Here is a 23,475-nt window from a genome sequence, read left to right on the forward strand (position 1 = left end):
CAATAAAACAAACAAAAAAATCAAAAATTTGACTTTTCCGAGGACCATAATTTTTGGTTTCCGAAAATTTTGAGAGTAGCCGCTTAAGAAAATGAGTTTCCCACAAACCGTTCTTTGAATTTAACCCAAAATATCAAATATGGCAGGGTAGTTGGCGAGAGTATTTAAAAAATTTCAAAAACTATCAAAAGTTTGACCATTCCGAGGGCCTTAATTTTATGTGTATAAAAATTTTGGGCATAGCTGCTCATGCAGGGAGCTTTTTTGAGAGGGGTAACTCATATTTGAGAGGCTATCTTCAGCTCATTTTCAAAAAGGGTTATCAATTGAAAGACATTCTACTCCATTGTGTGTCTGAATACTCCCCTTGACTCTCTTTTTACTTGACCCCTCTGTCTACAGCCTTCGAAAAATCTGTGGGGAGTATTTGAAATCAAATTTTTCGTGCCTCATCAGATAAGTAAATTCATTCAATATCAAACACATAGCTCCAGCTTTAGCTGGGTACCTAGTTATTTTTCAGCTAGACAAACGAAAGTTTTGGTTCATCTAGTTTTTTTTCAACGTTTAATTTTTTTTTCGATTTTTTTTGTTTGTGTTGCATCGCAAGTAGTGCAAAGCTGTGATAAAAAATGGATTTTAGTTGTAAGATTTTCCGAGAGGGAATTTGTGCTCTCTAATAACGAAAGGACAAGCTAAAATTAAGTGTCATTTTGAAAAGTCAATAAACGAAGCGAAGACATTTATTTAGGTTGTTTGGTTTTCAGGAAAAAAGATCAAGCTAGAATTTGATTTTTCGTTCTTTGAATTTCCGCGATTTCTTTTTCACTTCAATTTCTTTTTCACTTCAATTTCTTTTTCACTTCAATTTCATTTGCTAGAATGAAGGGGTTGGGAGCAAAATTTCCAGCCAATTTGGACTATATCAGTGAAAGCGCCCGGGTGTATAAGTTTGGTATCATTATAAAACCCTTTTGATCGTAATTCAGAATTTTCAAAAAAAAATCAGAAACAACATCTGTGACGAAAAAAACGGGTGTAATAACTTCTCGATTTTCATAACAAACTTTACAAAAATTGGTGACATGATTCAATTTTGATAGCGCTCAATTCTATTCCAATGCAATTTTAAAGCATAATTGGCGCTCATTCTGCAGTTTCTTGTCTAACGTAAACACCCTCTGATAAAATCATCAAAAATAATTAGAATTAATCTTTAAAACTTTCTCTGTTTTTGATTTTTGTGCTTTAAATCATTGTGATCGAAGCATATGTGCTACTTGCACAGCAACCAGCTATTCTTCACTAAGCTAACTCCTCGTTCTGTTAAAATATTATTATACGGATAGAGAAATTAGATGAGAATCAAATGAAACGATAATCATAATAAAGCTGAATTGACCCGATCAAATTATTTTTTTATGAAACTGATTACTTAAGACGTTAATTTGAGATTTCTAAGAGTTTTTGAAATGCTAAAATTAAACAAAAGTGACAGGTAAAATTTGCATGCTATAAAAACCTTAGATCTGTTTTCTCATAATTCTTTGGCTTGTTTTCGTCTGGTTGATTTTTTTGTGCTCCTCTTTGCCGTTTTTGTTAATTACTAAATGCTTAGTGTTTTTTTTGTATCGAAAGTGACGAAGAGTATTTGTTGCTTTCGATTGCAACTATGGATTTGTTTTTTAGATCGTTGGATTTTTTAGGTCGACTTTTTGAGTAAATATCCAACTGCACGAAATGCTTCTCTCTTCTAGTCTATGGAAGGATTTTAAATTGTTTGTTAATGAACACAAAACTGCTCGTATCAGGGCAAAGCCGTGAATGTTTCGACTCCATTTTAATGTCTAAAGAGTCCAAAAAAAAATTGAGAAAAGTTGAAATCATGTCCCACATGCTATGTAAAGGACAACGTGATATATTTCGCATATAGCCATATTAAATAGACCAAAAAGCATGCCTCAATCCAATTTTATACCATCTTTAAGATGGATTAAATCTCAGCTGACGACGTAATGCACGAAACATATCGCGCGTTAATTGGCCTAACTGGCAACCTTTAAACCCCCAATAATTTAAGAAAAATGATGATAGGTAAAATATATGTTTTTTTAAATTTAAATTTGGGACATATAATGGTACGAAAAGTTTCAGCCTCTAATCACAGAACGTATTTTGGACGCATCAGTGGCTATTATTGTGTGAAGCCTTAAATGAAACCTCGATCAAACAAGAAGTTAATTTAAAGGCGCACTGGCAGAGTGGCAATAGGACGATATTATGGAGCACCTATTCCGAAAACTTTTCATCAGTGTCGACTACAAGTGGCCTCGAATGTGTCCGTTATTCAAACTACTTAAGAGTGCTGCAACATAATAAGCAATCACTACTTGACTACTTGAAATTTGAATCTTACGATCATTTTTTTTCACATTCCCAAGAAAATCAGATCTTGTCATTAATTGAAGTCATAATTCATATTGGAGCAATTACAGTCATGATTCAATCGGTATTTAAATCTTTTCGAGAAAAACGGTCTAAATTTTTTACTTTTCAGACTTCATTTTTACATTTGATGCAAGCAAGGAAAGTTAACAACTCTCCTCTTCTTCCGCCGACTCATGAAAGTATTTGATTTTTTTAGCATTTTTTTTTGCAAATAATTGATTGGAAATTTTTTTGCCGCGTACACAACAGTCAACTATTTTTTTTCTTTCACGATGTTTTGCCCAAAGATTGCTGTGTTGGACTTAAAGTGCTATTCTTACTGTAACCGACGTTTAATAGCTTTGAATATAGCTTCAAAATGAGTCGATTTGTTTTGCTGAGCTTGATTAAGTGTTAATGAAGACCCTTAATTAGATCATGTGTTTTTTGTTTCGACCATTGAAAATGGGGGGGAACTTTGTATTCGGTAGTGTTTGTTTTTTTTTTGCTTTTTTCCACGCAAAATGAGGTACCACAGATTGGACTGGGTTGAGCGATATATCATTTTAAAGCCCTTTCAGTTTTGAACGAAATAAAAAAAAGTTTGAAAAATGTTTATCAGTGACCAGAAAAACTGTTTAAAAATCTTGATTTTTGGTCTAATTTCGAGCTAAATAGTTAAGTAGTTAGTAATTGCAATAGCTTTTTTAAGCTTAAATTAAGCCGTTAGTTTTTCTCAAGTAAGGGTAGTTTTTAGAGTTTTTTAAAGCAATATTGGGAATCAAAAACTTGAAAATGCAAAAAAATGTCCCAAAAGATATTGAAATTTGATTTTTCATCTTTATTCGAGCAAATAAAGCAGGCGAGAAGGCTTAAAACAGCTGAATTATGCCTAATTTAAGACCTTAAAACTTGTTTTTGAGCAAGTTAAACTAGTTTTTGGAGTTTTTAGCTTGGGAATCAAAAATATTTGAGAAAAAAAAGAATTTTTTTTTTCGTTTTCCTTTCATTTTTTAAAAACTGTTTTCCAATTGACCCATTTTACTATGACTCTCAAATATGCTCATGTTCCAATTTTTGTTCAGATTTTTTTTTATCACAACATGCAGAAAAAACGACATCAATTTGAGAAAACATTTTTGCGTTTTTTAAGACTGTGGTCGGAACATTCTGTTACTTGCACATTAACCGGCTATTCTTGCCTAGAATATGTAGTTTATTTCAATTGAAATAACCGTCTGCTTATTGATTGCGCTCCAATTTGGTTTTCCTTTTCTATTTTTATTATTTTTTACATACGAGAGCAAGTGTCTTGTCATCGGTAATTAGCCTTTTTTCCCGTAAAGAACTTTCATACAATTCTGTAACAAAGCTAATTATCTTTATTTATTGAATCTTAAGAACTTGGATGTCGCTTAGTCGTAACGTTAACTTAATAACTTTTTGTAAGTCTCAAATTTTTTTGATTTTTTTTTCTGTCTTTTTTTTCAGCCTATGGGTTTCTATATTACATCGGCTTAGTGGCCATATGTTGCCTCGTTCGACGAGCAAGAAATTTTTTTTCGCGTGTGTGTGTTTTGAGGGCTAGAAGGCTAGAATGTTCTGATGTGGCTAGAATGTTTTTACCATTAAATATTTGTTAGAGACAAGTGAGGTAACAGGTAAAAGTTTCCAGAACTGCTGTGCTACTTGCCATTCTGTATGGCTTGAATTGTGATAACATTTGCGAGAGTAAGTGTCTTGTAATCGGGAAGAAGACTTTTTACCGTTGAACAACTTTTCTTTATTTATGTATCTTCTCTTAACATCTTCCAGGTTCGTTCCCACTTGGCCTAGGGGGAACGCTGTAGCCTTTGCACCTTAAGATTAGGTGTTTGAGTCTCACTCAGATCGTGTTTTTTTCAGCATATATAAAATTAAATTTTTCCGGGAAAAATGGAATTATATTTTTCTAGGTCTGCTGAAATATTTTTTTCTTTATGATTGGTAGTCGTCCCAATTATTATTTCTTAATTTAACAACTGTGATATTAAACAAGTGTTTTTTTATTATAATGATTTCAGCTTATGATGCTTTATTTGTTTTATCAACTTATCTTATGTGGTTTGACCGGAAATTGTTTATCATTGAAAAAAAAAACAATATTGTGGTGTAAAATTTTTATTTTTTTTATTTCATTTGTTCGAATTTTTTTTAGAACAACTTTAATGGTAATTTTTGTTGTCGGCTAAGTGGGCGTGTACCTATTTTTTGTCGGCGTAGTGAACGCTCGGTAAATATTGCTAAAATTTTACATTCGAGGCTGTTTTTCAGGACTTCGATTTTTCAAAAAAAGTTTATTGACTAGTGATTACCGTCTCATTTTTAGTCGCAAGCTTGCGATGCTATGCTTGCTTTGTATCGCAAGTGTTGCGAAGTTCTGCTTTGCTTCTGTGTATTAAGCTGAATTCAAGTTTCTTGATAAAATAAAGTCAATTGTGCTCTCCAATTGACCCAGTTTTTCCTACTGGCTTAGTTGTTGAAAAAGTGTCCACCATAAAAGGATTTTGAGTTCTGTCGGCTTAGTTGCCACATCGTTTATTTTTTTTCGATATACGCAATTTACATTGTAGTTGCCTTAAGTGTTTTGATTTAATCTGCTGGTGGTAATTTTACTTACCTTGACTTCGTATTTTTTTGTTTTGCTTTTTTTCGCTTTAAAAATGTTTTCTGCCCAAATGATTCCCACGTATATTTTATCGACTTAGCGGCCTTATATTGCGTCGCTTGATGACCTAAGAAATTGTTCGTGTGCATGTGAGTGTTTTGATGGAGGGGGACTCGAACAAATTTTTAATCACTTTTTAAAATGGTTTCTGCTCTGGTACTTACGGCTTTCTTTTTGCGTGGTAAGTTTTCTTTTCACCGCTTGTTATTTTTTTTCAAAACTAATTAAATTTCGATACATCTATTTTATTCGACAGTTCCCGAATTTGTCTCGTCTATTATTCGTGATTAATTTTATAACACTTGAAGCTTTCTGTTTCTCCTTGTTTTATAGAATTTATGTTTTCCTATGGTTTGTTTTTGTCAGTTTTTCAAACCCAAGTCGCACATAGCAATACAAACTTTTTGCGCATACTTGTTTCTTTGTTGTTCGAACAGAAAACTATACCAGAGTGATTTAAGCGTATATTTACTGACTTGTATTTATTAGCAAAGCGTTCGTGATAGTTAGTGATAGCTATGTGGTGTAGCGGTTAAGTTGTTATCAAGTTTGCTTGTGTTTTTACTATTCAATAGTAACTTCAGCAATTATTAATTCTCATTGCAGCAGTTTTTTCAACAAGTGAGTCGCCCTTTACAAGAAAACAAAAAATTTCGAACAAAATTTCAAAATCGTTTTTTTTTTCAAGTGTTCTTTCGAAAGGCTTTTCTTAAATCATTGAACAGATTTTCTCAGCAAACTTCTTCAGAATGTCTGCGTCTACAAAATTTAATTGGACTAGGTCTTTTTGGCCACGAGTGTTTTATCGAACCCATGTTAATTCGTCCGTAATGGCGACATTCGAGCTCTGAAATACTTACACCTACAATCTGAATACTGCGCGTAACTGATTACTTTATATTCCTTAAGACAAATCAGGGGATACGTTGACAATCTACAGCTCATCGCTAACCATCTGAATTAGTATTGTTTGAAATCTTAAGAAAAGATAAAAAAAAATTTAGGTTCAGATTTTAAATTCGATCACCCGTTGGGCCACTCGTTTTAGAGCGTTAATATTTATAATAGCTAGATAAAACCCAATGGCCGGTGAATGCAGCAAGAATCGCAAATATTGAGAACGATCCGGAAAATCTAACCATAATTGAACTCACAAGTTAACCAAGACTTCAATTCATACAGAACTGTTTTGTTGATCAAATATTGCATTATCCACTTGAATTACACCTGCAATCGTTTAAACATTTTCAGATGCAGCCATGCAGTTTGTATGTTTAATCTTACGTGCAAACCAGCGCTAATGGTAATACAAACTGTTGGTACGAATGAAGAAGAGAAGTGACACGTATGGCTGCTAAAATCACGTGACCTAATCATTGAAGGAAGCCAGTGACAGTTAACTAATGTTCAATCTTTAATTAACCAAAATCACATTTATCTGGATTTCAGTAATCAATTGATTTTGAACTCAATGGAAAGGAAGTTTGTGAAATCGCGGAAAGCACAGAAGGCAGCAGAACTGAGAGTTTCAGCCAATGTATCAATCCAGGAAACCAAAAACCAGGTGATGTAAATTAAGAGTCAATAAGCATAGCGAAGACTGTTATATAGATGATTTTTTGTTTGTTTTTAATTAGGAAAAAGTCTTCAAAATTGATTTTTTTGCGGTTTGACTTTTTTAAATTTTAGTTCAGTTCCTCTGTTAAAAAGAAGGCAAACTCCACTATCAAACAAGTTTAAATGGCACGAAAAACGATCTACTTCCAGCTAGTTCCGAGAGAGAAATAAAAAACATATTGGTCCAGATTCCTCAAATTGGGTTGATTTCATCAGGAAAGTGTCAGAATTTCCAGCTGGCAATTTCTAACTTTACGGCCAACAGGCAATTGGAAAAGAGTCAATGAACGCCAGGAAACGGAAAAAAGTTTAATTATTTAGTTTTCGGAAAAAAAACTTCTACTTATGAAATTCTAAGAAACAAAAGCTCAAAAATTGAAATTTTTTCAAAAAGCAAGTAATAATTATTTTTGTTACGTTTCTTTGCGTTCATTGACTCTCTTTCAATTGCCTGTTGGCCATAATTAGTTAGAAAAAAATCAAGATTCGGTTTTGATTGACTGTTATTTTGCTGGCGATAAATCTGATTATTTACAATTTATTGACATGTTGACAACCAAAGATCAAGATATTGTCGTGAAATACACTTATGATTTGTTAGGGGGAATTTTAGGCCACACTAATTGAAGATTTCATCTGCTAGGCTCACCTTTGTGTTCATCTTCGCGTTGACTATTGTAGGTTCTGCCGGATGTTTCTCTGCTGGAGGTGGGAAACTACGAGGAAAATGCGCAGAAGCAGATCGCTCTCCTCAGAGACCCCATTGAAAAAGATCTCCTGACGTTTCCAGCTGATGATTTCAAGGTACCAAAGCAAATAGAAGTCTGTTACATTCCAACGTTTTTTCTTGTCATGGCATGATGCCTGAATCACTCCAAGTGAGCAAGCACCCCCCCCCCCCCGTCATAATTAACCACAGGATTTTACGTTTCAATTCCTTTATTAAGAGATAAGACGTCACCAATTTTTTTAAAACATCAAAACTTTGAGTTTTATGAGCTTTTTCGAAGAAAAGAGGCATCCTGACATTCATGGGCGACAAAATTACAAATTTTGTCGTGCTCTGGTCACGATAACTCACCCATTGGCCCTACGATTCCAAGTCACGCAGATAACTTTATGCTAGCAGGTTTTTAGTGGCCTTATCCAAGTTTCAAGGAAACACGTTTACTTTCAACGCCCAAATTAAATTTTGAATACCGCTAAGCCTAATTGCTATTCAATTCAATTTCAATTCTCTAAAATCAATCATTCAATGAATTCGTTTTTTCAATGCATTGCACATCCCTTGTTAAAACAGGTGACATCGTTTTTACACGTTGAAATACTTCTAGGTGACGTAGTGAAGGTATTTAGCCCCTTGCTTGATTTGATACCATGAGCTTTATTTCGACTTTCACGTTAGATCGCAAATCATAATAGTCCTAGTCATGATTATCTGACATCAAACCCATACCTACGAAAAAAAAATTCAACAAAATCTACGAAAGGTTGAATAAATCAGTGAAATCAATTATTTCAATTTTTCACTTGATGCCTGCTTTTTTCAGTGGGTGAAAAAAGGGCGTGTGCTGTCAACAGCAGTGAATCCAACTGTTGTCAGTGCTGAGTTGCTGAAAGTCGAGGCACCATTTACAAAAGAGGTTAGTTTTTATGAATTCGTATTTAGTTCAAAACGACGCTTCTTGAAGCTGAATTACTTAAAACTTGTTCAATTAGTATCCGTAATTTATCCTCTTCTGCGCGGAAGATTTAATCCATGTGTAAGCATGTTCATATTCAAAATATTATCGTTCATTTCACTCTAGGTCGCAAAAAAAGAAACCGATGCTTCAATTTATTCCAGTACTTTACTTTATTCAGTTTGCTGAGTAATCTGTAAGTACGGTACTCTGTATAGAAATGATAGTTGTGTTTTTGAAGAAGCGAAATTGACTCAAAAATTGGAATAGGGTTACCTCAGTTATCTTGATGCAGCCAATAAATAGAAAAAAAAACAATGCTCTTACTATTTTGAATCGTTTATTTTTATGATTTTAACATTTTTCCGAAGATCCTTTGTGTAATTCAAAGACCAACTATCATAATTGTAATACTTGTGCTTGATGGGGCTAGTTGGTGTTTTATCTCTTGTCTTGATTTCTAGTTAGGATCCTGAGCTTGCCTTCCTTCGTGAGTTATCGCTCGACTACGACAAAGCTCGACCAGCACCAAAGCTTCAATTTAAGATTTTTTTTTGCGCATAACTAAGGTGTTTATCTGAGAAATGAAAATATTAGAGCAGATATAGCTGGCTCCGATTTACTTAAGCTCATTCTTTGCTGCCTGATATCTAAGAATAAAGTAAAGAGTGGAAGTAATTAAAACCAATACGCGTTAGCTAAGTCGTGGTTTAGTCATGTGACTCTTGAAAGTGAAAGAACATTAATGTGATGTATTTTATCTTCGAAAATATAGAAAAACGTTCGAAAAGTCAATGATTTTTTGCGGTTTCTGGGAGATCACTCACACTTTTCCAAGTTTCTCCTTCGAACCAACTGGGTACTTGGCTTTCGATGTGTGATTTTTGCGTTTTTCAGGGAAAAACTGTTCACTTTCGATTTTTCGCGGTTTGGCTTTTGATTTTTTTTCAAGTTCAATCCAAACTCCAATTTGCTGAATGAAAAGCAAGTCAAGCGTTTCAGTAACACTGAAAACTCATTTGCTGAAGGAACAGCAAGATAAGCGTTTCAAATGTGCCAATGAATTTCATCTATCTATTCAATCAATCTAGTTTCAAAAGTCGATTTCATTCTTACATTTGCCAGTCGAATGCAAAATTACATACGGATTCAGTTTTGACCTTTCCAATAAGCAAGGGTATAGCTACTGGGCACTGAATTTTCCCCCGTTAAATTTTTCGTCATTTTTTCAAATAAGTGTCAATCATAAAAGATTCTCGAAAACCGAAGGCTCAAAACCCTTTAAAGGGCTTCATAAATATTCACGACGTTTTGTTTTCACCGGCTGGTTTCATAAACACTTTTCCAGCCGCCTGTTGACCATGTTTTGCGTAAACTCATCAGACTGTTCGCTTATGAAATCGTCAGCTTTTTTCCTGATATTTTTGACAATAGGCCTTTTCTTACATTTTAAACCAAGTTGCGCCGCCCTGTATGTTTTTATAGCTAACGTTTATGCTCCAATTTTTTGGCTTCGTGGCTGACGGCTTAATTTTTTTAAACTGAATTTCAGTTATTTTCAATTGACAACAACTATATCCAGCAAAACTGAATTTACAAGTGTGTCGGTTACTGATTATTCGCTAAATATATTTCCGCTTTCGATTAGCAAGCGTTATCAAATCGGAATGTAGACTTTTTTCGTGTTAACCAACAGTTTAACAAAATCAGTTGAATCAATCGCGGATATGCTGCTGACATGCTCTTCAATTTCATGAAAACTGAAATTTAACTCCTGGGTGCAATGTTTGTTACTGGGAACTTTTTCAGAATTAAATTGATTTTTTCGTCGGCTTCATAGATTTCGTCGGCTTCCGGGGTTTTAATCTGGGCCGGGACCTCTTTTTTTGAACTCGAAATTTTTTCTTTTTTTCATACTTTTTTCTGTCTATTTATTTTTGTCGGCTTATATTCCGCATCACGAACTCTCTTTTTTTCTAGATTAATTTTTCGTTACACTTTATTTACACTTACGAGAGTGAGTGTCTTGTAATCGGGAACTGGACTTTTTCCCGTAAACAACTTTTCTTACAAGAAATTGACCTTACTTTCTTATTGAACCGTTACAACGTCCAGGTGCCCTCCCACGTGGCCGGCGGCTAACGTGGTTGCTTTTGCAGTCTGTAGTTAGAGTCCCGCAGGACCTTGATTTTTTCAGTATGTATGAAATTGAACTTTTTCTTGTAAAAAATGATTTGTTCGACTTTCGTTTGTCTGCTCAAGTTTTGTCGGCCTAGTTGCGACTTCACGGATTTTCCTTGTGCTATAAGCAACTATAATGGTAGTTGCAATTGTTTATCATTGTAGTTTCAGGGGAGCTTTAAGTTGTTTTATTTTTAAAAAAAATAAAATCATGGAATTGGGTTTTTATTTAATTTTTTTTGAGGCGCTTTCGAGAATCTTAAAAATTGTTTGCAAAAAGGTTAATGTTTCTCAAGCAACGCTACCAATTTTCTGTAAAGTATGCCAATGGAAAGTCCGCCCTTTCCACTGCAAACAAGTTTATGGATTTCGGAAAGTTATGGACTTTTGGTTGTTTTTTAGAAACCTTTTGACTTTTCTTAGAAACTAATCAATCAAATATGAGATGAAGGGTTCTTTGGAAAGAAATGGTTCCGATTTTTTTTCCTATAAAAGCGGCGACTCCTTATTTTTTGCAAGATATATTTTATCGTTTTGGGATGATGTCAATTTCTCAAAAATTTTCTTTCTCACTTATTTTAGTAGAGCAACAATCAAGGTTTTTGCCGAACCCAATTTTTGAAATAACCCATTTCATCCCGCATCAATATAAAACATTCAAAAAATATCAAGCAGCTACCTCCAATTTTAGCTGGGCCCCTAGTTATCTTTCATCGAGACAAGAAAGTTTCATTTTTTAAAAAAAAAAAACATTTTTCTTTTTTTTTCGGTTTTTAAAACGTTTTTCATTTTCTTCGTATTTTTCATGTTTTTTTATATTTGTGTTGTAACGCAAGTAGTGCGAAGCTCCGGTTCGTCTCTGGTTTCAATTTGAACTTATTCGAACAAAATTCATGATTTTTTTCCGGTTGATCGTTTTCGGCCAAAATTGCGTGGCTTTTGTTGGTGGCTGGTTTTTAAGCGTTTATCTGCATTATTTTATAAGTTTTTGGCTATTTCTATTTTCTCCTGTTGAAATTTTTTTCATGAATAAAAGAACGAAGTGGTTTTTGTTTATTTGGACCTAGATGATTTTTTTTCATGAAAAAGTTTTAAAGGCCATATCAAAAGTCAGTGAGCGTAGTGAAGACGCAATGTAGGCCGTGTAAATTTATTGCTTTTTCAGGAAATTTTCTTGAAATTATTTCACGCTCAAGTTTGATTTTTTGCGGTTTGAATTAAGATTTCAAGAACTTCATTTCTTTTTTCAAAAGGAAGACTAACTCCTGTATCGAAAATTAAAAGTGAAAAGCTCACGAAAAATATGAATGACTTCTACTTTCAGAAAAATAACGAAATAAGTGCCAATTATAAACAGTATCTGACTATCATAATTTTCAGATTGAAATATATTTTTTGAAAAGATGAAAATTGTTCAAAAATTTTCAATCATTTTATTTTTATTCGGTTTCCTTTTTCTTTTAAACTTTTCCAACTGTCTGTTGGCTATATTTTAGGGACTGTTGTCATTTTTTGTTTGGTTTTTATTCGGTCTTCCGCTTCAAAGTTTTTTCGCGGTGAGTATCATACATTTTTTTCCATTAGGTATCTTAAAATTTTCGCGAGCGTTTTCAAGAGTCATGGGCGTAGTGGAGACTCTCATAAAGTTCTTGGTGATTTTTTTTCAGGAAAAGTTCCAAAATGCTCTGATAAGTACAGATGTGCATTGATACATTTTAATGCATTTCTAAAAGCACTTAGGAATATATGCTTTTTAAGTTCGATTGAACTCCATCTGCTGAAATTTACCTAAATAGCACTCTCCAAATTTGAATGTCGAAAAAAAGTGAACGACTTCTAGTTTCGAAAGTGAATTTAATTTTAAGGTTTCGAGCGGAATAACATATTTTCCTATTCATCCAGTTTTTTCAATTTAGGTTAATTTCTTCAAAAAAAGCACCAATTGTTAGTTTTTTTTAAGTTCAAATAGCTTTAAGGGCATATATTTGATTTTCGCGGTTGGACTTTTGATTTTTTTTATGTTCACTTTATTTCCTTTGTTGAATGTAAGGCAAGCTCCACTATCAAACAGCAAAAATGTAAAGGCCACAAAAAACGTGATCGACTTCTAGTTTCGAAAATGAAATTGAATTATCAGATTTCCCAGCGAAACAAAAGTTTTACTTATTAATCCAGTTTTTTCAAATTTTGTTTTAAAAGCTCCAATCTTAAAGTGTTCATGCAAATCAAAGAGCTTTCAGGGTATATATTTTTTCTTCACAATGTGAAAGTTAAAGTTTTTTCAAAAAACAAGTCAGTTTTTTTTCTGTTTTCTTGCGTTCATTACTCTTTTCCAATTGTCAGTTGGCTATGTTTTTAAATTTGTTTTTTAATGGTCGGGTAGTTAATAGAATTTTTAGTGTTTTTATCGTTATCAGATTTCTTTGATTTCAAACTATGAGATATTTAAATCGATTTTTGTTGTTTTGTGATCGGTTTGGTTTCAAATCGTTATCAGGTTTCTTTCATTTCCAAATTTGCGATATTTAAATCCGTTTTTGTTGGTTGCTGAGTTTTCGGGTTTTTTTTTCGTTTATTCAACCGGTTTTTTCTTTGGTTTTGTGTGAATGGATTTTCATGACGCACTGCATGAGTGGTGTAAACTGCTAGCTAATTTTCTTGGTAATGGAGTTTCACTGTGATCTTGAACTAAATTTTGCTGAAATTTATGTGCTTACGAAGATGTCTAACGAAACTTAACAATGTTCTGGATTACATATGATTCTTTTATCAATATCAAGCATTATCAAATTTGGATTAGCCGCTTCCAGATCTTGAAAAAAGACTTGTAACCGAACATAGTCAGTTCAGTTCAGACAAAGTCAGTTCAGTTTTTTTTTGATTAAGCTGATATGTACCTGATGAAAAATTTTCTTGAACTCGGATCACGCCAAACTATCTCTTAGCACTTCATATGTGCTTCATTTTTAAAATAGTTTTTCGAGCCTAGATTTTCAAGCCTTCTTCAGGTTAAAATGCTTTTGATGAAATGACTTTTTTCAAACATTTTTATAATCAAAGACAATGTTAATGCGCCGAATTCGGAGACAATTTGCCACTTGCAATTCGCTATTCGTGTTTTAGTGCATTGATTTCTACCGTAGCGACTATGAGTCAATTCAGTTCAAACATGCCAACCTCTCTGGGTCCTACTTCTCCCTCCTGCGTGACTCATCAGTCGCAGACGCCAGCACGAATGAATTAACAGGTTCCAGTCACCTGTTCAGTGCACTGCCTACTCAGAGATTCGAATTGGATGTGGAAAACAGCATCAATTTATCACAACAGGTAAAACAACATTCAAAAAATAAGTACAACAGAAATCAATTAAAAGTTTCTGTCGAAAATGTGATTTTAAACATCTCGACGACGCGTTGAAACAGATGGCCAATAATTTAAATGGTTGCTTAATTTGAGCCTGCCTTCAAATGGGAATCCATACTCAATAATGAAAGTCAGATTGGGCTAATATGCATGAAGTCTATGTAAGATGATTGATATTGTTTTAGATTCGAGAAAATAATATCGTGAAGCAGGGTTACTTGTGGAAAACGCCGTTCAACAGAAAAGGGGAGAAACATTTCTTCTCGAAGGTCAGCTCGATTTCATGATTGAGTTCATCCAGTGAGGTTGCAATTCTCATTGCGTTTGATTTTTTATCGAATCCTGTCATCTTCAACTATTTCGTGCAACGTAGATGTGCAGATTTTTTGAATGTCAGATGTACGTTCAAGTGGAACTCATTTTAAATACATCCTTGATTTGTTTCAGAACTCGTTCAAGAAGCGCTTCTTTGCCCTGAAGCAGATCCAAGATGGAAGCTTCAATCTGGACTACTGGAAAGACGAGAAGAAAGAAGTGCACAAGGGTTGTCTCAACTTGGAGAGCTGTCTATCCGCCTCAAAGGTAAAGTCGATATAAAACAACTTTTAATGTACTAGAAAAAACTATCAAATTTATATTTCTATGCCTAAACGGCTTAGAAATATCTATTGACATAGTGAATGACCAACTTACGATTTGTCTTCATTCTTTGAATGCCAGATTTGGATAAAAAGTATCGTGCTTTTTAACCTTTAAATAATTTTTCTTAAATTTCTCAATTTTTAGCAAATATTTACTTCTGTGGTATTTTACGTTCAATCTCTTTTGACAATTTGCTTTGAAATAACACGCAATGTTGTTTTATTTCGTCGGCTTTCTTTTTTTTATTTGGAAGATATTCTTCAAAAATCCGAAGCCTTGATTGAGAAAAAGCTTCATCATAATGATACAAATAATTAATAGCTTTATATTTCAGCTGCCTCTTTCGAAGTCCAGTTTCTCGTCGGGGGGAAGTAAGTTTGTGATTGAGTTGCACTTTGAGAACAGACAGATACTACAAGTGGCAACTGAGAGCGAAGCGGAACAGGAGGAGTGGGCATCTGTATTACATAGGGCCATTATCACGTCCAACTCACTAGACGCACAGAGCTGCTCAAACCAGTCTGGTAAGTAGTTTCGAGTCTATTTCCTTATTGTTCCATTTCCAGAATATCTTAAATCCTAGTAAACTGTAAAGCACCGAAAGACAGAAATCATTGCTTGGAGGACAATATTTTTTAACGTTAAGTAACGAAGTGTGGTTCGTGTCGGGTCCTGGTGGTCTTTTTTTTCTCTAACATAATCTTGAAATTCGTTCACGATCAATTTTTATTTGGCGGTGTGAGTTAAGGTTGTTCAAGAGTAATGAACACAGTTAACACTCCTATATAGGTCTTGGTGATTTTTTTTTCAGGAAAAAGTCCTAAAATGTGTTCACGCTCAATTTTGATTTTCGCGGTTTGACTTTTGATTTCTTTTAAAGTTGACTTCATTTCCTTTGTTGAATGGAAGACAAGCTCGACTATTGAACAGAAAAAATGTAAAGTTCACGAAAAACGTGATCGACTTCTAATTTCGAAAATGAAATTGAATTATCAGGTTTCCCAGCGAAACAAAAATTTTACCTATTGATCCAGTTTTTTCCAGAAGTGCCAAATAAAGCTTAATAAACTCATTATTGTTTAAAAAATTTAAATTATTTAGACTAAATGATCAATTTTACAAGTTATCATTACTTTACTCGTTTGCTTTATTCGGCTGGAAAACAAAAAGAAAAATAGAAAAAAAAACTAAAACACTCGAATACAAAGTACTTCTCCATTTTTTCTAATGGTCGGTACAATTACACTCTCGAATAGTCAAATGCCGCAAAAAGCGTGAGTTCAAAGGTCAATTTTAAATGAAGATATCCCAGTGGAAAAAAGACGATTTGACCAATTTTTCTCAAATTGACCAAGTCCTTTTTACGATAGCGAAGGTTAGTGAGCGTTTATATTATACTACGACTATTATTTTTTTCTAACTTAGGTCGCAAATATTGTTCCCACTTTTGGGGCACGTTTACGGCTTAATGACAGCATGTGCTTTGACATTCCGGTAGTTATAAGTTAACGGTTGATGCATTTTAAATTCATCAAATGAACCGAAAAAAAGCTTTGTTTCAAACAGCTTAACAATAATAAAAATTCGATTTCGGAAAATTTCTAAATAATATATATCGCAACTTTTTGAAATGCATATTTCATACACAATGTGGCGTTATGCTTTCCAATCTATTGCATGCAAAATTAGTGTGGATGCCTTCAGTGTGTTATATTCCAAACTATTACTTAATAGTGTCTATTTGTATTTGATGCCGCTTTTGCTGCATGGCATTGGCAATTTGTAAGCATGTGAATTAAATTGGTTTTTGTTATTCCAGCAAAAGCCTAACCTGATAATTTAGCCCATGCATTTGGACTATGCCGATAAAAGAAAACTGATTGTTTTCCCGCTAATCGTTGCAATAACCTTTTTGGATTTCGATTGGCTAATTACAGAAGAAACGCTTTTGTTCTAGTATGAACAGACTTGTTTCCATTATAGGTAGCAAATCTCTGTATTTAGTTTTTGTGTTCATTTATTTCCACAGATAATTTGTCAATTGGGGATTTTCGTTCGGACTTTCGAAGAAAACGGAATATTTATACTCGGTGTGGTTTTTTTATTCAGTCAATTTTTATTTTCGCCGATTGAAATAATAGGTTTCAACAAAGTTTTTTTACCCCATTGAAGATATCAAGTTACTGGGTTCAAATTTAATAAGTTATTTTACCTTCAATTCTTTTTTGTAAATTTTTGGGGTTTGAAAATTGCCAAATTGTCCATGCTCTGGACTAAATTATGCTCGCTTTGAAAAGTTTATTCATGATGCTGAGAGCGTTACGCGAAATATTTACGCGTGGCGAACTGTCCCGCAAAACAAAGTTGAATTGAGCTGAAGGAAATCGTTCCAAATTGAATTGAGGCTAGCTAATCGGTCATATTAATTTCGTACGACTCAAAATTCCACACTTTGATACTGTCCAAAATTTATAGGTTTTCAATAATTTCATTTACCAAAATTTTTGATCAATAACCAACTATTAAGTACAGCCAATGCTAAGGATTTAATGCAGACTATTTTTGTTCCGACTTTCGTAACGAAAGTAACGGAATATTTGTTCTCGGTATGATTTTTTTTTCTTCAGACAAAATTCAGACTTTTTGAATAGACATTGTTGACGAGATTTTTTTAAATATCATTCAAAAAATATTGTTGTCCTGAGCTTAAATTTGGAACGATATTTCACCAGTGGTTATTTTTCTTAAAGTTATGGGGATTTGAAAATTGCCTTTTTGGCCAATTTTGGACAATTAACGGGCGATATATTTCGCGCTATTAACGCGTAAGCGGATATTTACTCCGTCATAGAAATCGTTCCAAAAAAGATTGAAGGAAGCTTGTTTGCCATAATTGATTTGTTACTAGGGGCGAAATTTATCACTTTGTACTTAATATTGCGTGTGGGGGGATGTTAAGAAATTGTGTAGACTCTAAGTTTTACTCATGCAGTTTTTCCCAGTAGCGTTATCGGTCATATTTTTGCTTGTGAATGCGAAGTGCAAGTTCGCTTCTGTGTAAAAACTGTCTTCTATGTAAAATAAGACAATGAGACTTTTTAGATTGAACGATAGCCTAAAGTGGGATTTTTTTTTCACTCAAATCCCTTTATCACAAATACCTCGATTGATGTCAGTCGATTATTATAAGAGTGCCAGATTGATCCATTGAGATATGCCATTACTGAACAAGAGTTAACCGTGATGTTTTCAACGAGGAAATCAACTCACAAGTTAGATATAAATAGAAATAAACTCAACAGAGGGTCGATTACACCTGAAATTAGAAAAATGTTTATTGTTGTAAATTTTTTCTCGCCTGGGTCAATTTCTTGAAAGGGACTTCTCGGTTTCAATTGAATAGGTTTAATCATAAATTTTTGGATAAAAACATTCTGGTAAATACAGTTTTAGTGGGCATGCTTTGGGACATTTTTTGCTGAATGTGTAGAATTTGTTTCTGTTGGTTTTTAGGTTATGGGTAGAAAAGACTACCCAAGAAAACAAAAAAAAAACTTATTTTTTATCGAGAAGGTTTTAAAGGTGCGAATAAAAAGGCTTACGTTTAATAACCTGAAAAAGGGCCGTGCTGGCTTAATGGTGTTCGCCCAAACTATTCCAATTTGTATTTGTAAGTTTTTTTAAATAACTCTGTAACTAGATATCGTTTGGAAACAATTTATAATATTTATTATCATTATTATTATTATATCATATTAAAGCTGAGTCATGAAATATTGAGTCATGAACTATTGAGTCATGAAATATTGAGTCATGAAATATTGAGTCGTGAAAAATTGAGTCGTGATTTAGACTCGAAAAAGGTATCTCAATGTTCAGACTAAAAAAACTCAGTCTAAAAATTTTTGCTATTGGTGCAGTCTAATATGCCACTAGGCTGATTAGAGAAGTGCGTAGATATGTGATTGTTCAATTTATGGCAAACCTGTTTTCGAAATAAATTTGAACACAATTTTCTCTCATTTTATGCAGTGCTTAGGCGGCTTGAATACTCAGCTAACGGTTTTTCAAATTTTTTTTGTGCCATATTTGTTTTCGTTTTCGTGGGAGGATTATTGGTTTTTCAATGAGTCTTGGAGTAGCATGATACAAATGAAAATAAAATTGATTAGTTTTTTTTCGTTTTTTAGTGGGCACTGTTGATGACGAGAGCTACAACTCAGATGTATCTGACGTCTCAGATGTCAATCAGCAGCAACATGCTCCTTCTAGCAGGACAAAGTCACTTTCCAACACATTTGTGTCCAAGAGTAAAACATTGGCCCCTTTTGCACCAGGGTCCACAAAAGATCCAGAATTGGGATCGGACATTCAGAGGTATGGTTTGTCGTATGCATCGAATGAGTCAGATCCATTTGAATTTTCAGGGGAGAACGCGCGCCGAAAAAACGCAACTTTCGGGTCAAAATTCCATTAAGTGCCTAGAAACGCCTTTTTGGCCTGTTTTTTCAAAAACTTGCCTGCGGAGCAGAATATTTGGTCAAAAGGGTTATTTATAGTGATTTGGGAGAGCTCAAAATCAACTTTTTTTTGAAAATCCGCGCCCCCCCTCGAGAAAACCCTAGTTCCGCCCCTGATTGTACTAAACAAAATGTTTAGTGGCTGCCATGAGTTTTCCAAATTAAGATAATGTTATAAACTAGAGATTTACTGCTATTTTACAAGGGAAGTTATTTCAAAAGGAAAATTCATAACTTCGCTTTATGTGACCAGGAGCTACATTGAAATTTTGTTGATTTTGGCTTTTTACACAAGTTTTATATAAGATTTAATCTACGGCTAAAATTTGAAGGCTAGTGCCTGGCGGTGTTGAAAAATTGATGCTTTAATTGGATGAAATTAGCTGGACGATGAGTTGAATTTAATAAAATAAACTAGGTACTGCAAGGAAACTGACAGATCAGTAGCTGAAGCGAGAAAGAAAGACAGACTGTCCCTCTTCTCAATCTACACAGACTTGGACGCCGAAGAGCAAACATACTTGGAGATGGAAGACAACATGAAGTTCTACAAGGAGGACGATATGGCACCTCCGTATCAACCAGCGAATAAAGGCAGATTGGATATTTTGATGACACTTGAAAAGCTGGACTTCCCACTGAAGGTGGCACAGGATGGAACCAAACAGTACAATGTGAGAATATTTTAAGTTTTGCAAAAAAAAAGTGAAGACAATATAAGGCAAGAATAACAGGTTAGTGTCTTTTTTTCAAGTTAGTGTCTTTTTTTCTGCGTCGTGTGATGATAGAATTACACGAACGCGTGTAAGTTAAATGAATTAGGCATAAACGGTTCCAATTGTGTTCAAAAAATCAATAAATATCGAAATGAAAAATGAAACAAATAATTTTTGTTTTAAACTTATTCAATTTTTGTAACTAAAATTTTTTATTGTTTTTGAAAGTTTTTATTTACCAGAGAAGCGCTAAATGAAGCGTCTAAAACTAGTTTTCCTTTTAGTAAACTCGCGCTCATTTAGCCCAAAATGCTATGTTTCATATATAACGAACGTTACTCGATCGCTTTGCTCGCTCGAAAATAGACGAAAAATCAAAAGTTATAAATAGGTTTTTCGCAAGACGGGAATTTTTTGGAAATTGTTAACGTCGTTCAAATCACGACTGAAAGGGCTTCAATATGATATGTCACTCAACATAGTCCGATGATTTTTTGTGGTACCTGATTTTGTTTAAAAAAACATCCGAATACAAAGTTCCTACCCATTTTTTAAATGGTCGGAACAAAAAAATCTATCGTTTTTCTACAGTGGTCAAAAATATTGTCCATTTTTGATCACTGACTCGTTTTTTTTGCTTTATGGAAAGAAACAATATTAATCACCTAATCGCTTTTTCCACTGATCAATTGTCTCATTTCAGATGGAGCCTTTCTTCACAGTCATCAGTCTGCATAATGTCAACTCCGGACTTAAAATATCAGAAGACATCTGGATAGACGGCAACCCCGGACCAGTCTGGAAAATGATCAAATACGACGACTTACCAGTGAACCCCGATAACCCAAATCAATCACAACAACCTCAGAAAACTGTCAGAAGTCATATAGTCGATGATTCGAGAGTTAATTTTCTAAAAGAAGTCGTTTTTACAGTTCCTGAAGATACCCCGATAGAACACCTTTTTGTGTATGTCCGAATAGAAAAAGTACTACAAGGTGCAATTACGTCATCGTTTGATGTGTACGGAAAGTCGGGAATTGACCAGGAAAATAAAAGTGTTCAAAAGTATCTGAAGCAGTTACACATGTTTTGTCAGAAGTTTGGGTCCAGATTCAGAACTCCATTTTGCTGGGCAGCAGTTCCAGTACCTGCAAACCTAGTCAGCACTTACGCTGATGAAGCGAAAGGAGTTCATAGAATTTCTTCGCCCTTGGTCAAAATTGACCAGTGTAAATTGGGTCCAGAAAGCGTCAAACGCAATCTCGTGGATTCTAAGAATTATCTGGATAGACCAGAAAAATTTGCGAACCGATTTGGGTTTTTACCTGATGCTAACATTGTGTTCACGTTTCAAAATATGACCTTCATGGATTCTAATCAGACTGAAGTATTGAACCCATTTCTGGTTCCAAAAGCAAACGAAAAACAAACTACGAATCAAAGAATGTCTAAAGACGTTTTCAAACGACTCGCACGAGAAGCATTTCTGTTTTCACCTTTTTCGCATTTAATTGATAACCCTCATTCAGAATATGTTAACACAATGTTCGTAAATCAAATGCGACTTAAGTTCGATTCTCAGAAAGTTTTCGCGAAAGCTCGCAACATAGCATGCAATGTAAAGTTTTTCGAAAACGATTCCTGTCAAGCCGCATCTCTTTTGTGCATCTACAACGCAATATTAGGTCAGAACAGTTGTTTTACAGACCAGTACACGACCTCTATTGCACATCACAATACGAATCCAGATTATCAGGATGAAATTAAGATCGAACTGCCTGCTGAACTTAATTCGAAACATCACATTTTGTTCACATTTTATCACGTGAGTTGTGACCAAGTTTCGAAACTCACGAGTAACAGTGCCACTGTCGGTAAGAAGGCAGGAGCTTCGTTGTCGTCTCTGGAAACGAGTGTGGGTTACGCTTGGATCTCTTTAGGTTCAATTTTGGACCAAAGTAGCTTCAAAGATTCAACTGGTACTCTTGAATTTAGCACTGCAATTCCAGTAGCGGCATCTTTAGTTCCGGGATACCTGAGTTTCGATAGTGACGAGCCTATGCCATTACAGAAAAGCTCACTGGAAAATATGACTTCTACATCGCAGAAACTAGATAGAATCAAATTATTGGACGGTGGAAAAAATATTTTCAACTTCTCATGCAAAATTCGAAGCTCAGTTTTGCCGCACTCAAAGTTTCTGAGAAATTTATTTGAGAATTCAACAAAAACAGCTGAAATTGACGCTTCCGGAGGTACTCAAAGTTTCGCCCACTGTGAAGAGGCGCCCTCAGTGTCACCAACTGACAGTGAGAGTAGTGCGGTTACTGTCTTGCAAAATGGAGGCGAGCAAGTCACTGGAAAAATTGTTAAAGGAGTCGATATTCTGCAACATGTCAAGGTACTTAAAAATTTTTAACAATGCTCTCAGTAATATTACCTAAACTAAATTTAACCATGTTTGCATTTGATAGTTTGGCTTTGTACGAGGGCATGATTGTCGATGCTTACGTTTCTTTATAACTACAGAGCCATTACTGGAAACGGCGTTAAAATAGGGCTCTCATTTTGATGGACAAAAACTCAATGGAAATTTTTGTTTAAGTCATCGATTCAGTATTCAAAAAAAGCTACTAATTTTGATTCATGACGTTCGTGCGTACATTTTGATCGTTTAGGCCGCTCACGCGATTGATGAAGCAGAACTTGTGGCTTATCTTCCAATCATCGTGAACAAAGTTCTTGACCTGATCACGAAAACAAACTCAGATGTCCAGATTAACATCATGCGATTCCTCGTGCACGTGGCATCGACACTGGACAGAATTGGCCGCATACATCTGCTAACTGATTATACCAGGGTAGGCCGAAATTTAAGTTGTGCGCTGCTGTTCACTTAAATAAAAGTTATCGTTTTCCTGAATCGGTACAGCAATTTTCGAGATCAAATTATGAACAAAGTTGGGCAAATTTTCCTGCAGACAATTTCTTCCGGAAAATTTAATATTTCTCGTTTGAGTGTTCGCGCCTTCAAACAAATTGATTTGCGATGATGTACTGTAGCAGTTTTTCTTGAACTATATAGATGTTAACTTATTACACTTGCGAACTGTACTAGCGCGAACTTTCTATTTTTCCCCAACCTAAGTCCCAAATTTTGGTGCCTTTTTTGGGGCACCTTCACAGCTTATTGATAGCATATGCTTTGACATTCGAGTAGTAAAAAGTTTACACCGTTGATTCATTTTTAATTCATCAAATGAACCGAAAAAAAGTTATTTGTTTCAAGCAGCAGTACAATGACAAAAAGCTCGATTTCAGAAATTTTCCAACCCAATGTATTTCGCAGTTTTTTTTGAAATGCATAATTTATTACACCGAAGACTTTAGTCAAGGTGTTATGGTATCGTGTAACGGGGTTTTTTTTTTAATGTTGTCTGTTGTCAAGTGTCGACAAATAACGTCCACAGTTATCAATTATCATGTGGGCTGGACTATATCGCGCTATGTCACGTGATTGCGTATGTTTGTTTCTTTATTTGTTCATCTTTATTTATTTAATTATCTGTTCTTCTATTTATTTAATTATGTTTAGTTTGCTTATATTTATTTATAAT

The 23,475-nt window shown here is 34.4% G+C and overlaps 1 protein-coding gene across 3 annotated transcripts in view; it reads left to right on the plus strand.

Annotated features, from left to right (window-relative positions):
* Positions 1-5,665: 5,665 nt before the first annotated feature.
* Positions 5,666-23,475, plus strand: part of LOC134852106 (dedicator of cytokinesis protein 11-like) — a 69,520-nt gene continuing 51,710 nt past the window's right edge. For 2 of the 3 annotated variants that reach the window (XM_063868387.1, XM_063868389.1), the window contains exons 1-11: positions 6,390-6,698; positions 7,433-7,555; positions 8,302-8,394; positions 13,738-13,941; positions 14,163-14,246; positions 14,425-14,559; positions 14,954-15,143; positions 18,810-18,996; positions 19,558-19,813; positions 20,559-22,259; positions 22,537-22,719. In XM_063868387.1, coding sequence (XP_063724457.1) covers positions 6,606-6,698; positions 7,433-7,555; positions 8,302-8,394; positions 13,738-13,941; positions 14,163-14,246; positions 14,425-14,559; positions 14,954-15,143; positions 18,810-18,996; positions 19,558-19,813; positions 20,559-22,259; positions 22,537-22,719 — 3,249 coding nt within the window. In that variant the 5' untranslated portion in view covers positions 6,390-6,605. Of the gene's footprint in view, positions 5,756-6,389; positions 6,699-7,432; positions 7,556-8,301; positions 8,395-13,737; positions 13,942-14,162; positions 14,247-14,424; positions 14,560-14,953; positions 15,144-18,809; positions 18,997-19,557; positions 19,814-20,558; positions 22,260-22,536; positions 22,720-23,475 lie in introns of those variants that run through there. The other variant, XM_063868388.1, reaches the window with a different exon arrangement.

Source organism: Symsagittifera roscoffensis, chromosome 7 (genome assembly GCF_963678635.1).
Source record: "Symsagittifera roscoffensis chromosome 7, txSymRosc1.1, whole genome shotgun sequence".
NCBI lineage: Eukaryota > Metazoa > Xenacoelomorpha > Acoela > Convolutidae > Symsagittifera > Symsagittifera roscoffensis.